At 44.1% G+C, this 16,077-nt stretch overlaps 1 protein-coding gene across 1 annotated transcript in view; it reads left to right on the top strand.

Moving 5' to 3' along the window:
• LOC142570673 (uncharacterized) overlaps positions 1 to 16,077 on the top strand; it is a 150,095-nt gene that overhangs the window by 50,410 nt on the left and 83,608 nt on the right. The window contains exons 6-9 of the mRNA XM_075679026.1: positions 2,614 to 2,691; positions 5,070 to 5,233; positions 5,873 to 6,043; positions 11,183 to 11,254. Of these exons, the coding sequence (XP_075535141.1) occupies positions 2,614 to 2,691; positions 5,070 to 5,233; positions 5,873 to 6,043; positions 11,183 to 11,254 (485 nt within the window). The remainder of the gene's footprint in view (positions 1 to 2,613; positions 2,692 to 5,069; positions 5,234 to 5,872; positions 6,044 to 11,182; positions 11,255 to 16,077) is intronic.

Here is a 16,077-nt window from a genome sequence, read left to right as displayed (position 1 = left end):
GAACCATATATCCGCGATATGGGTTACTATATAAGGTGGAAAATAAGATATTGAGAAACAGCGTCCATCATCAGACCCTGCAATAACCGCTGAACCCTTAAGCAATATGACTCTCACCCGTTACCTCGTCTGGTTTTTCCCTTATCCCAGAGCGGTTTTCGTGCAAAATTGGCAACTGGAAACAAGAGTTGCAAGGAGATGAGAAATTAAGCACCTACTAAGGGAGAAAGACAAGGCAACAGCCAAACTTGGAGGAAAAGCGAAAATTGTTTGTGAAAATATTTATGGATCAACATATTTTTATCTAAGAAGGAAGTAGAGAAAACCCCGCCGGAAGTAGAGAATAATTACGTGTGTTTAAATGACGCTTCTACAGTTATCAATCGAGCCGCCTGACGTAGCCACTTGCCTGCTGTGCAAATGGGGTTTTTTTTCTAACCTTCCGCGCTGGGCGCGGTACGTCTAGAAGTTCAGCGTCTTGTGCTCTACGCAGTTGTACGGGACTGGTGACCATGCATCGTTACGCAACTTCCTAAGTGACAACACGAGTCGGTTTTGCTTCTTGGTAGCGCAGTAAACGAGGGATCCAAAAGAACTATGATTGTTCCGCAAATATACATTTCTCCATAATTTTTCAAGAGCTAATTCGAAAACGCTACTAAAAGAGTTTATTTTGCACTTTCGCGTGTTAACTTGTTCTTGGCAAGGTTCTTCCTGTGCACCTTTCATGCGCGAATCCATTTTATGTGGTTCTTTGTTTGCCAAGAAGAGGTATATCTCACAGGCGTACCTGTGAGATACACGTTATTTGAATTTTCTTCTGCGGATTTACGCGTCTTTATGGCAAATGGTGGGCATTATTCACAATTGTACTAGTAAAAGCATCTTCCCCCTCATTTGCATAGAAAAGTTACCTTGTGGTGCCTCCCCCCTCCCCCGAAAAAAAAAATCCTGCTTGCGTGCCTGCATGTAGCCCTGCCCAGAACGAACAGTCCGTGCCAGGTCATACCGTCGTCATCATCATCACTTCAATCATGACAGGCCTGCTATTGGTCAATGAAATAACTGTAGCCTAGGAGTATTAAGGCAGCGAGTCAGAATGCGTGTGTCAGTCACAACACCCTATAGGGCGAGAATGCTCTCGAGGCTCAATATTATCTGCAATAGCATAGGTGGTATGCTTGAGTGGGAGAGCTTTATTGAAATGCGATGGCCCAGATTTCGAATCTTATAAGAATTTTCAGGGAAAGCGCATTGGAATTCCTGCGACGGACACCAACAGCTATTAAAATGAGAAGAGCTGTCATTCCATAACACCGATATATATATATACAAAACTGTCATGGCCCGAAACAAAGCAGGGGCGCTATAACGTAAAACTATTCCAAACCTTTCGATTCCAATTCCGCAATCAGCCCTCCGCGAGTGATTAATAACATTTTTGGCCACCCCACGTCGCCTATCTGTCACGCGACGTCACGAAAACCGCGATAGCTCCCAATCTGACATGATGTATACACGCTGATTATGCGTGATCTAACCGAACAAAAGAAAAGTAATTATTTCCGATTCAGTGCCTTTTCGTCATTAACCCTCTGCTATTGGTCAAAAGGTTTGAGGCTGCACCCACTTCACCTGTCTGTCATTCGGCGTCAAAAAACCGCGAAAGCTCATTGCGTCAAGGTGACGTGTACGCGTTAAAGATACATTAATATGCCAAACAAAATTTGATTTTTTTTCTGAATAGCCGGACACTGCTCCGTTTCGAAAGCAATAGGAGATGGCTGCTGCCGATCGCTCGGGCACTGCCTACTCGCACATGCCTGAAAGCATGGGTTTATTTGCGCATAACAAAGCGTTTTGCATGGCCGTATAACGTTATCGAGCGCTTTAGGCACGTATACGACGTCACTTTGCCATCGCCTTTTTGCTGAAGATCCGTTTTAGCGGCATTTTTAACTGTCCGTTGCACGCCGCTTCGATTTTATACAAGCCAGCGTAAGCTAAGCAAGGGAAGCGGACCAATCGCAGACGACGACACCTCTCTCTTCATCCGATTATCTATTTTCAGTGCACTGGCTCGGCCCCATCGAAACCTTCTCCACTTGAGCGCGAGCTCTGCCTCTTCTCAGCCAAATGGATAAGAAAAACTGCTCAATGTACGCAAAGTTATTTGTTTTGAAAGCAAACAAAAGTGACCTCGTATAAACTAGGAGAGCGTTTGATTGGGCTGTTCAGGCAACGCTGCGGGTCACCGCCTGAAGCTTGCGTTGGCGGTTACGTAAATTTTTACGTCAGGAGATTGGAATAACAACAGATTGGAATAGTTTTACGTTGTAGGGCCCAGCTCACCTTCCATTATGGCCAGCTTCGTTCTCCCTAAGCTGCTTTAAAATGGTGAACATATTCGCTAAACGAAAGAATCTATCAAAAAATCACCCAATCACGACATTGCATTGAAGTGTACTGTGGTGCTTATATGATTACAAAGTTTCTGTGAGTGTAGGCATTTGCGGACAGGCTGTCAACATGTAGGATGCACGATGTACGCCTATAGCTACGGTCTTTTGTCTTCTTACGCAACATTTGTTCTTCGCGTTTCATGCTTTGCAGGGGTGGAGACAAAGAAGGCCTACTCTGTCCTCCTCCTGAATGTGAGAGACCTATACGCCCAATGTCGCACCAGTGACGGTGAGTAGGAAAGCAATGTGGGGAAAGAGGGAAAGCGCTTATAATCGCTACTTACTTGTAGCCTGGTATAGTCAGATTACACGGGAGGAAACTTGAAATATCGCGTCTTGCGGTGCTCACAGTGCCGCACAATATAAGCGCTTGGTATTTAAATAGTGTGACATACTAAATAATAACACGAGGCCACTCAGTCAGGAAAGCGAGGCGGAAGAATACTCACATCCCAGGCACTCTTGGAATCGACGTTACTCAGCAAACTGCTGCTGCCTTACTGTGCAGCGTCATTTCGGTTTCTGCAAAACGTTACCATAGATGCCCTTTGACCAAAGAAAACTATGGATAAATTTTGGAAACTGGTCCGAAGGCACCGAAGTTGCTCCGAATGGTTGTTATTCACTTTTCACGTTTCACCAGGGTTTGAGAAATCCTACGGGCGGCAACAGCCTGCTGTGTTCTCAAGCCCTAGACCTTGCCTCGAACACTGCGTACTGCGAGCACGAACAAGTGCGAGTCATCGGACGCAGACGAACTTATCGCACCTATCAGCAAAATAAAAAAAATAAAGATGCGCCCCGACTCACAAACGGAACTCTCACTTTTTTCCTCCCATGACGCACTAACCAGGTAGAAATTACAATCTTTAGCCGCATTCCATCGGCGCAAAATATCCGTAGTTAGCTTCTGAAAACACTGCACACGCTACTGCCGTAGATTGTGACATGTTATATGTGATATACTGCAAGACGAACCGGAGTGCGGAGTTGTATGTGAAGGTCGAAAATAGTGAAGTATCGCACCTGTACCAGGGAAGCAACACCTGTTAACAAATGCCTGCACCTTTAGGAGAGGCCTGCTACGCACGAACCCTCCTCTTTTAACCTCCGGCTCGCTTGAAAGGCTCTTCGTTTTTAAGAAAAATGTGGTGCGGCTCGCTACGCAGGCCGAACGTTAGCACGCACCACGCAATAATTTTCGCGGTCTCGTCGCTGAAGTCTTTGAGACCGATCTAAATAAGGTATTCGGCAGCTGATCCTTTAGGCTTCGACGGAACATCTTGATTCTGCGCCAGAAACGAGACACGCGAGCACAGCACCAAGCGACAGAGCGGCCGTGAACCGGGACGTAGTAGCCTCCTTTGTTTATTTGGACAGTGTTGCGGGCACATGTAATGGATTCCGGACTTACCAATAGCTCTTCGAATACAGCTAGCTAAATTGCATGCCATTCGCAAAACCTACCTTAGCTCTCGAGCACTGCCATAATTAGTTCCTGGTGAGATCGTAAACAAACCGAGCACTTTGACCTTTCCTGCATATCAACAAAAAACTTGACCCCTAGCTTGACAAAAAATAAATAAATAAAACAGAGCATTATTCAGATGAAGGAGGGCTCCGCGGGCGCTACGCGTAACTCGTGAAATAATAGAAAACAAGTGCTAGGTAATAATTTGCAGATCTCATATTTGCACCATAAACGTTAAGCCTTTGTCTTCTTACTTACATTTACATGCCTCCGTTTTCTACCGTATATAAACTAAAAGGAGGAAAATCAAAGTGGCCGATTGCAGGTAACAGTAGTATAGCGTTCTCAAGTACTTCTCAATAAAATATTTTTAAAGGCCCGAATTCATCCACCTAGCTGATGGCTAATGTTGTCTCGCATGAATTTCAGCCATAATGTGTTTATATTTCTGCTACAATAGCAAGAAGCCGATTGTTTTATTGCACTCGACATGGTGGTGTAGCGGCCTTGACGTTGCGCTGCTAAGCACGGTAGCTTGGGGTCAAATCCCGAGCGCAGCGACGACGTTTAGATGATGGCGAAATGGAGGAACGCCCGTGTATCATGGATTGGGTGCAGAACCCTAGCCCCCCACTGCACCGTGCCTCAAACTCATATTGTGGTTTTGCAACGTAAATCCCCCGACTTCAATTTATTTTACTTCATTGTAATGGCGAACACGTCCTTACGTTGAACATGGTAGTAAATGCAGATGCCGGCCAGCAGTGTTGTCAGATATATTACTGAAGACGACTAAAAAAAAAAACACCTGTTATATATGTATATATATATAGAAAGATGAAAACTCGTGCACGTTTATTTTTTTAACATATTCTGTTGGAAGGTTAGCATCTTACATAAGAAATTGGGCTATGCGGCTATGTAGGCTTCTATGACTATGGTCTCAAGGATGTACATTCATATAAGCGTGCCTCAATCTTGGATGTCAGTGCAAAGGAGCTGCCTGCTCGGTGGTTGTTGCAAATAGTTAATTGCCACTTAAACCACGCCGCACATATACCTCTCAGATGAAACTGTATCCTCGCTAGTGACCGCTGTACGTTCCAAACGGGTATCAGGGACCTTCAACATTGCAGAGTACCACTTCGCTATCATCGAGTACCTGGAAGGAGAAATTATGAACCGAAGGAGCGGGCAGTCCGGGCCAGAGGAACCAAGCAATCTCTTCAGCAACATCGGCTATCCCATGGGTGAAACCTTCGTATTCGAAGTGGTCAAAGAGAATGACGGCACCTGCTACGTAAGTTCACTGGTTGGCCGTACCGTGTCTCGACAGGTCGGCTGTAGGCAGTCTACCCGTTGGGTCATTTGTAGCTCGTTAGTTATTTTCTTTTTGAAGCTTCCAGACGCTCTTTCTTCGTCGGAAAGGTTGATGTTCTAATAAAGCTCCAAGTAGTTGACTTATGGCTGATTTGGCTTACCCCAGGGACCATCATCTCGTTAAGAAGAAACGATAAAGTACGAAAACAAGACAAAGTGTGCTTACGTAATGAAGTCTTATTTTCTCAAATCACAAAAGCCTAACTGGAAGGCCGACGGCGTGTGCTCAAGCTATAGCGCAGGAAAGGTTCACGTCGTATGAGGACCCATACTGGCAAAGCTTTTACACAAGGATCTTTTTGCAAAAGGAGACTTCAGCCAAATGTGTTATCAAACAATAACGGCAGCAGCCTGTCAATCGTAAATAGGCCTTACTAAAGTACGGCTTTGCGAACTTAACCGCATAATTTTTATTCTGAGTAGAGTCCTGTTATATTGTTCACAGCAGAGATCACGTTAGCGGCACTGTTGCGATGGCGACGAAATGCTGTTGAACGGCTAACAAGCTCATCATGCTGTGCCTTAACCCCTGAAACTGTAGTTCTTGTTCCGTTCGCAGTTGTATCCGCCCACGATGTTCTTCCCGAACGCCATGTTCCAGAGCTCGGAGTTCAAGAGCAACTTCATCAAAGCGTTTGAAGATTACTACGACAATGCTTTCCAGCCGAGAAACAACATGTTCCGCTATGACCTCGTAGACTTCTTCACCTTCCAGAAGCGCCTTGCTGAGGTACATTCAGGTTTCCAACGTAAGAAGTTAGGCATGTTCGTTTATCGTAGTTCAGGTGGACAGTGCGAGACTAAAGTAAGCACTCTAAGCACAGACGCCGAAACAAAGCCTTGCGGGTACGTTGCCGCGCGTTGTGTTGACGTGTTGGTCATGCCTACTTGGCCGAACCAGAAAATTTACACAAGGCGCAAGTCACAAGACGTTGGAGCTACGTGGCGCCGCAGAGGGGGATGACGTGCTCAAATGCGCATAACCGGATACTCATTTTCACCTTAAAGTAAACAAGCAAACATATCCTCTCAGTCGTCTCACACAGCAGAATCCATATCCGACCCTAAGCGGCTGTTAAATACTTTCTATCTTGCTTTAATTTAAATTTTATATTTATGTAGGTGACCAGACATTGACTGAATGCCCGCTGAAGCTTGTAAATGGGGCACAGGATCTCAGTAGCATACCATATAAGCATCCAGTGGGCTGAGGGAGAGAAAAAAAGGTAATCTTACTTCATTTTAGTTGCGTAGACATTGTTACTAATAGGTTATGTATTTACCAAAATTATTAGGGATATATTTTACTTCGAAGTGCTGTGTGCTAGCCAAATTCTTTTTTAGAACCAACGAAAACTTCTTTCCGAACCTTTCCGGACATACGTGACCCTAATTCCAAGGTGCTATATCCTTGTCGAATAAACCGCGCTTGTAAGAAAAAAAAGAAATATAAATTTATTCAATAGGTCAACTTTTCTTTTTTAAGAAAGTGTTGCCCTCATTGTAAACAGGAATAAAAATCTCGAGACAGGGGGAAAGAAAGCAAATCATGAGCAACAACAAAAAAATTGACAAGTATATTCAGACACTTCAAACCATACACAAAAATTAAAAACAGTTTGGGCCAGGCACCCAGGGTGGACGTGGCAAGCTGAACTTACTACCGGCCTAGTTAGCGATCTGGTGCGAGCAAAATAATTATGGACTTACATTCGTAACAAAAGAATGCTGGCCTGCCCTCGTGAACAAAGCTAGTGGTGCCGAGCCAGCGTGAGACCCTCCACTGCGACTGCCGTGAAGCCAGTTTGCACATTATTCAGACTGGTCTTGAGAAACGTTGCATATACAAAGGCACATGATGACACTGCGGGCGCCCGCGAAGCATTCGACGAGACGACTGGTCTTGCCGTTCCGACAAGGGTGCATCCTGTGGCATCGGCTAGAGAAGTCTAGTAGCCGAGGTTAGGGTAAATAAGGTCTGTCCGATTCAGAGTTTATTTATTTTTTCCACAAGGGTTTCGGTCTGCCTATATTGGAAACGTTATTTCGTACTTCTCGGCGAATTAAATAAAGATGGGTCAACCTACATTCGTGTTCGAATTATCCCAGTAAAATACGGTGCGGGCCCGATGCTGAGATCGAAAGGCGGTCCCCCAGCCAAGCAGTCCAAAGCTATAATAGTACGCAATATATAACCGTATCAAACATATGCTTATTCGCGGCGAAATGTGTCATTTAACGCGTAATAACTAATCATTACGAGGTCAGTGGCCTTCGAGGAGGCATGGATACCACTTTTAACTAGTACGTCAGATGGAAAAATGATCTACATATAATAAAATATAAACGCATGTGTGTCTCGCGGTTCATGAGCTTATCCAACTACATTCTCATTAAAACTGCTCTTGCCTGTGTTCCGTCGAACAAATACATGGGTGTCCGCATTACTAGTAACTTAACGCGGAGCATCATATAATTTCGACTACCGCATACGCTAACCGCAAGTTTGGCTACATTAGACGAAACCTCCTCTTGGCACCACTCCCAATAAAGAACTTACTGTTTACTATTTATATTCGCCTGCTTCTTAAATAAGTTAAACAATATGACCCGGGTAGCATCACTTCAACTAACTAATCAGAAGCAATACAAGATCGCTGCGCATATTTCATATAATATCCGACTACAACTGCACGTCTAGCGTATATCGTATACGAAGCGAAAGCTTATTCTACCCTTGCTTGCACACAAGCTTGCAGTTATCTCTCCTCTGTTTGTTCCACTAAGCATTTTGCCATAATCGCTACCTCCACTTGCTTTTGATAAAAACGCTATCATAGATCCCGATCCTCACGCCTCGATCACGCGAGAGTAAGCTGATGTGCCCGGACGGAAAACAGAAACATATTCTGAATCTTTTCCGCCAACAACAAACATATATTGGAATAGCCTCCATTCAAGCATTTCTCTTATAACTTATCCCTCCCGTTTTCGAAATACGGTAGCTCATTTTTTTTTTTTTTGCTTACGAGTAACGCATGTTTTTCTTTTTACCTTGCACTGCTTGTATTGCTATGTTCAGCTATTTCTGTTCTTTGTATATTTGCTTAGTTGTTTTCGATTGCGCCGCATTATCTTATTTGTTGTATTTCACCCGTGCCTGCTCCCCTCTGTAATGCTGATAAGCCCTGAGGGTAATATAACGAATGAAATAAGTAATATTTGGCCACAATCACATTTTGTTCATTACTGTAGGCCAGAATAACACTGCTTTGAGATAATCGCTGCTTGTGTCCCAGTGGGTAGGAGGAGTGCGCGAGAGCACATACGAGCGATGCAGTCTCCTTTAAGCAAAGGACGCAGCAATGAAATGGGGAAAAAATATTATGTCATTTGATTAACCGATTTCGCCGAAGCTTCAACTCACGTAGCTTCTAAGATGTACACGCGCGGCCACTCCTAGCGGGAACACGGTAGTTCGTGGCAGCCCTCCGCGGAATGCCACCAACTGTGCCTCATGAACTCGTAGCAGACGACTCACCTTAGTACACAATGCGCTGGGATTTTCACCAATCGCTTTGATTGCGCATGCGCCGCAAGACCTCATGAGGCGCCCGTTGTGGGGCTCTCCGCAGAGCGACGCCCTGGCTCCAGTGTTCCCGCTAGCAGCGGCCGCGACTGTAAGTTGCAACTGCATAATTTTGTTACTTCTTTTGCGGAGCAGAAAATTTGTTCGTGATTGATTTATGGCTACCTCTACATGCGTGCCTCTGTGGTAAATATATGCAAGATGACCGAAGTACCCTCTGTCTTTGGATAAACAATACTGATTCATATGGGGTACTAACTTGGACATTGACTTGGAGACTTGAAGATTCCCCTATACACGTCAGCAATGTAAAGTTCACAGCCAATACCTATTTTATTACAATTTTAAGACGAATATCTTGAGAACGGCAGGTGTGTCTTCAACACTATTAAGCAAAAATCATCTGCGTAACTTGATTTCCGTTCCGGATAACTGAAGGGCCGCAAGCGCAATATAAAGATAAATTACAAAAATTATCACTTAGTTATCCAACTAGTAAGCAGTAGGCACCATCTCATGCATACTGTCACTCATATTGAGTTGTAAAAATTGTTTTATACATTTTTCTTGGTATTTCACTGGTAAGGAGTCCCTAAATCACATTTGTAATTTTTCGTACACATTCTCAATAAATGTGCGCATCCCGTACAGTTCACAGCCACGGTCATCATTCGCGAAAGTAGCAGTGCTGCGCATTGCGGGCAATCAGCAAGTATTTGGAGGATGCTTAAGTTTCGTCTTTAAGAGTGGAACACGATAGCATTCAAAGATCCCTGACTACTGCTCACGCTTCCCGGCAACTGCAGCGTATGTAACCGTAATGTTTACCGGGAAACGCTCGTGGCGAACGCTATGCACGAAGGCGGGCTTTCTCGTAGAAACGCGGCCTCTTGCAGGGGCCGCGATGCGGCGGAGCCGGCGTCATCTGGAAGTCTTTCAACGAAGCGGGCACGTGGCTCCGTGGTCTCTGAGATATTTACGCGCCGGCGGGCGCAAATGGCGGACGCCATCTCCGGTCTCTCCATTGTAGAAACGCAGGAAAAGGGGTTTGTTTGAGTTTTCGCGTAACAAAACTATCTTTTTTCGTATATTCAAGTTACAATCCGAGGGCTGTCATCCTTGTAGGTTGTGTGTAAATTGTAGCCTACGATTTTTCTACGTATTTTAGCTTGAGAAATTCAATTAGTTCAGAGAATTCCTTGCGTCACATGAAATGCCTCGGCATGTGTGGTTGGAAAAATTACTTTGGCCATGCGACGTCTGACGCTGGGCGCCGCTGCTGTACGCGGACGCCGCCGCCGGATTTTCAGCGACACGCGCTTTTTTAACACTGTTGCGTTAAGAAATGGCTCTTTGCTTTTGCATTCGTTTCTTCGCACGTTGTAAGGCCAGTAGGGGGCTCATTTAATGGTCATCATGCTTCATGGTATTCACAGAAAATTCGGAGAAGCAATGTGTCAGGTTGTTTTGTGGATTTCTCGGTGTGCTGGAAGCTTAGTTCAAGTTTGTGAGGTGTTGCTAGCGGGTGCTATATCTTAGTGCATTAAACTACATTTTTTTTCTTTTTGTACCCTATAAGAGACCTGCTAAGTAGACACGTCACAGTGAAACTGTTACACTGAAAGCTTCTTCATAGCACATGGGCCACATACTTTCGTGGGCTGTTGTACATGTAAATATTATCAGTAAGCAGGCGCGCACGACGGTCACCATACTTTCTTTTAATATTTTTTGCGTCATTCATGCTTAACGTATGGTGGCTGAGCTATTTTTCATGGTGTAATGAAGCTCGTAAATGAAATGTTTCCGTTAGACAGGCTGCGGAGCTTGGCTCAAGGAAGAAGACGTGACTCTGCTGTCATATCAAATGATTGGGGGGGAGGGGGGAGGGGAATAGGTTGCTAGACTTCTGCACTCTCAAATGGCGTGAGTTTTCTGTGAGGGCAAGATTTATAGAAGCGGCCCAGTTTACACATGTTCATGTGTTTCTAAAGTTTTGTTGAGTCGACTCAGTTTCTTCTGTATTAGTTGTTTAGTTACAAACTTCTAGCTAGTCCATAGCTCAGTCCTCCAGCGGGAAGCTCCTTTAATTATACGTAATACTCGCAATCCGCGTCTGCAAGAATTGCGATATTGAAGTAATGGCGTATATCTGCTCTTGCATGTTGTAGTCTTGTTCCGTTAGTGCAAGCGCTCGTGTGTTTCACTCAGAATTAGGGCTTAACTTTCGAGTAGAGTGCACCACTTGAAGCTTTCTGCAATGATTCCTCATTTTTTCAGCTCATGGGTGACCCTAAGCGACAAATGTATCGGCCATTGGAAGTCGCGTCACCTCAAGAAGGTTTAGAAAAGGTCCGTACGAACTTTTAATTTCTTAGTGAGTTGAAAATAACGCGAGTGGCCTGTTTCTCATATTTTAGCAACATGTCCTATCATTTTTGTTAATAATAAAACTAGTGCTAGTTTGCTTTTAAAATTTGATTTACACATGCAAATGCTAGCCTTCAAGTTCCTGTGGTCATGTTAGAAAACACAGAACGGTTACTTAAATAATAGCACCACAAACAGAATGCTCTCAGCAGATATTCTATTTTTTATCAAGTAAATCGTCATATATGACACAGTTCGCTGTTAAAGCTCTCGCAGCCAACCCAACTCGAGCAAAATGCCTTATGATGGTGCTGTGTTCCCGAGTAGTGGTCTGAATTGAGTCTGTGCCCTTTCCTTACTACAGGTCGCGCAAGCTTCCTCACGCCTAAACAAGACAGCACTCGCAACAATGACGCCACTACGCGGCGACATTTAGCACCTGATCTGCTGGTGCTCAGGAGTGGCAATATTTTGACGCGAAGAATCCTTGCCTCATTCCAGGCAATGGGCAGTAGATAGGCAGCGTGCTGTCTTAGCCTATTTCGGGCATCTTTGATGAACAGGAGAACGTGTTCGATAATGGAATCCGACCTCGGCCTCCCAGCACAGAAGCCCTGTGTTGTAACCATGCGGCCCCGCCCGCTAGCTACCACACAGTTAAACTTAGTACAGCAAACGTTTGGTTACAATCGCTGCAATAAAGCAACCGAATGAAAACAAGCTTTACAACTGCCTTTCGCTTGGCCACACCGCATGCACAAGATAAATGAAGGCGAGACCATGCCAGTTTCCTACATCCTACCCACGTGGCCGTTATCACTTTGAGAAAATGTGTTATACCACAGACACTCCCAAGGCTTTTGCACTATGTGTAACGGAAAGGCACTTACGTGCGTTGAAACACGACAAAAGAGTATGTCCCTTTTGGTAGCGTGCCTTGCAGATGAGGAACTATTCGAATTCATTTCTAGTCACAAAGGGCTAACTTCGTGCGTAGGTCAAGAGCAGAAAAGTTGTAAAAACACTCAGACTCCTAATTAATTATTAGAGTGGTACATGCAAAGTCAATTCAACCCTAGGCAGTGACGCAATTTGTCTGTTAGAAAAATTTTGCACAGTGATATACAGGCTCAAAATTCCCCAGCCCTTGCGACGGCATAATATTTTAACCGCAGAGCCACATTGGCCTTTAAAGTATCCGTCACTCTATGACTTCGTGTAATTTCGGCTTGGGCAGAGCAGAATTATCCGCATGGTTCTAGATTTGTACAGCTCTCGAAGTTACGCAATGTTTTTTTTAACTTTCCGTTTATTTCGTAAGGTAATAGCATTTTCTAACATCTGGCACACAGTTGTACACTGTTACCCAGAGGGAAGGAGTAACAGTAGCGCTCCTTCGCACAGAAATCGTTTCGTCAAAACGCTATCCTCGCACTTCTTCGTTGCCGATTGTGCTTTAACTGCTAACCTGATTTCGCGTCGTTTCACTTTGAGTAAAACCCTATATCAGTGACAGATCTCGGGAGTGTATGAACTATTGAAATGCGAGCGAAACGAATTGGAAGCGTCGCTCACTTTAAAGCGGTCTAATGCTGTGATTTGCCCCAGTGCTTTCCCCGTAGCAGGTAGCGCTATGTAGACATTGCGTGACATAAGCCCAAACCTTCGGCATAAGCCCAAACCGAAACGGAATAGGTGGTAATGTCTGTTCACCGGGGCCATAAAGGAAAGACGTGTCAACTACAGTCGACGCGAAAGAAAACTTGATGTACATGGTATACGTATTTGATTCTGCTGAAATTGCAGATCATGAAATCTTGCATATTTGCGTAATAATTTTGCCTCATTTGCAGTATTTTCTTTGTTCCATTTCTGACTTTAGATATGTCTTTCCTCGGACCGCCTATTTTTTTATTACGCAGCTCTTTGGCAGCCGTTTCTACGGCGAGCGTAGGCGTCGGCGTAACCGAGTGAACGAGCACAGCGAAGTATATATATATATATATATATATATATATATATATATATATATATATATATATATATATATATATATATATATATATATATATATATATGAAAGAACGAAAGCGGAGCGAAGCGGAGGATGAAAGACACGAGGAAAAAAGCGAAGGAGGAGGGTACAGCGGTAACCTTAGGCAGACAGCGGAGTAGGAGGGTATGGCGAAAGCATCAGAAGTGAAGCGTAGTGCGGCTACGATGGCTACGAGATGGCACCAGAGTAGCGCGCGTCGTCTGGGAGGTTTGTCGGTGGTTGTGGCTGCTATGAATCGCGTTCACGCGTCACCCACGCGCTGGCTTTCGTGATCTGCGGCTTAGCGAAGCATTCTCGCCACACTTCTCTCCGTTTGCAACGTTCCGCACAAGACCGACTGTCGGCGCCAGCCGATATATCGTGGAATGAAAACACGTATACAGCTGCGCTCAAATTTCGCCTTAAGGAGTATCGTAAGTGTCGGTAAATATTTTTATTCAAGTAGGTTTTATTTATTTATTTATTTGTATGTTCACTTATTCAGTACTTGCAACGCCAATAAGGCATTACAGAAGGGGGGATTTCATTCGAAATATGAAACTTTATAGAAGGGTATCTGTACGCTGAAAGCGTGGTTAAAAGCATCAACAGATGTAATTAGTTGGACCTTAAGCGGAAGAATATTCCAGGCGCGTGCTCTCTAGACAAAAAAAAAAGAATGTCTGTAAACGTCACATTTAAAAACAAGTTCCTTGACTTTCCAAGGGTGATCCTTTCTTTGGAAAACATACGAAGGTGGTTTCATGTATTTCTCTCTTCTATTTCCAGTGTGGGAATCATATATGCTATAAATGAATTTCAAACGCAGCTTTCTCCTGAGAGTCTTTAGGTCCGACGATAGCGTGATCAGCTTCTGTCATGCTGAATTTTCTGTCATAGTTTACAAAGACAAACGTGGCAGCCCTGTTTTGTATTCTTTCAAGTTTGTTAATTAATTCCGAGGTGTGAGGGTCCCAGAAAACACACGAGTATTGGAGCGTTGATCGTATATGTGTGAAATACAATTGTTTCTTCCGGCCTTTAGGTAGGTGACTGAAATTCCGCCTCAAGAAACTGGACACCGACGTCGCCTTATTCGTTAAGTAATTTCTGTGCCCAGTCTACTACAAATCCGAGGTGAAAAGAAAACCGTAAATATTTGGATTCCTTTGCAGTAACTAAACTAGCCTCAAGGATTCGATACGTGTGCTCTTGGTAGGAGCGCTTCCTAATAAAGGTGACGTGCCTACATTTGCTCACATTTAGCGGCATTTTCCAACGTGCACACGATGTTGCCACAATGTCCAAATCATTTGCAAAGCTACGTGTTCACTGTGATCGTTAATGACTCTGCATAAGAGACAGTCATCGGCAAACATCTGAAACGTTGACTTGATGTTATCCGTAATGTCAATAATGAACAGTAGGAATAAGAGTGGCCCCACTTCTGATCCTTGGGCTACCCCGGAAGTGACTGGGGCGTTGACCGAAGAAAAACCGTTCAGAACAGACTGCTGCCAGAAAGACAGATATTCAGCAGTCCATTTGAGCATATTTTCATCTTCATTATAAGCTCTTAGTTTTCATATAAGTAAGCCATGCGCAACAACATCAAACGCCGTGCGAGAATCCATGAAAACACACTCAATAACTAGCCGCCTGTCAACAGCCAGAGCCAAATGATCTGTGAATTCTACCAGCTGTGTAGCACATGAAAATTCGCGACGAAATCCGTGCTGTCTGCCATTTAAAAGATTATACTTTTCAACAAGCGACATTATAGAAGAACAGATTACATGCTCCATTAATGTTACTACATTATTATCTATTGTTAACGACACCGGTGTGTAGTTCTGAACGTTGTTGCGTGGCCCACTCAGGGTGGTACAGGGTCTAAATATGCGAACTTCCAGCCATGGGGTAAAGCAGCATCGTTTAAAAAATATTGAAATAACCGAGAAAGTTACAAACTTACAAACCTTGAACAGTGCTTGAGAATTGCAGCCGGGATGTCATCAGGACCGCTGGCTTTGCTCTCCTTTATATCATATAGAAATCGATGAACACCCATTATCGAAAAAGACACCGCGGGCATGCGATATACTTAAATCGGACGCAAAACTTCAATATCGTGCGTGTTACTAGGGGCAAACACAGACGAAAAGTAATGAGCAAAACAATCTACTTTGAATTCGTCATTGTGAATAATGGTTCCATTGTATTGTAAGGCAGGGATAGTGCTATCCCCTCTTCCATGTCGGTGGACGTACTTCCTGAACTCTTTCGGGTCCGCTACAAATTTTTGCCCGAGGTTGGGAAAGTAAGCCTTCTTTGCAAAATCCTTTATGTGTTTAAAATTACATTTTATTTGACTCAGCAGAGCAAAATGAGCGGGAAATTGATTTCTCTTGTAGTTAGTATATACCAGTTTCTCACTGCGAACCAGAGAACGTAACTCAGCATTGAACTAGTGTTGATCCCGGGTGCGCCTAATTGACAGGACCCGACACAGCCGAAACACTTTGCTTAGATGGTGCAGGTTTTCCTTAAGTTCCACAATTCCCCTATGGTCATTTCATCAGCGAGAGTATCAAGTGTTGGGAAGTAGGCTTCTAATGCCCAATTGATTGCCAGTAGTTCGCTTTACTATAAACAACGATCAATCTTGGCAGTTTCCTTGGGACAAGAACATCTTCAACGAGAACGTCAGCTACCACAATTTTATGATCACTAATTCCGGGCTAAACTTGCACATTTGACACAACCTTTG

This window comes from Dermacentor variabilis, chromosome 2, assembly GCF_050947875.1.
Source record: "Dermacentor variabilis isolate Ectoservices chromosome 2, ASM5094787v1, whole genome shotgun sequence".
Taxonomy (NCBI): domain Eukaryota; kingdom Metazoa; phylum Arthropoda; class Arachnida; order Ixodida; family Ixodidae; genus Dermacentor; species Dermacentor variabilis.
The sequence above is the reverse complement of the archived record's forward strand: the minus strand, read 5'-3'. Positions and strand labels throughout refer to the sequence as shown.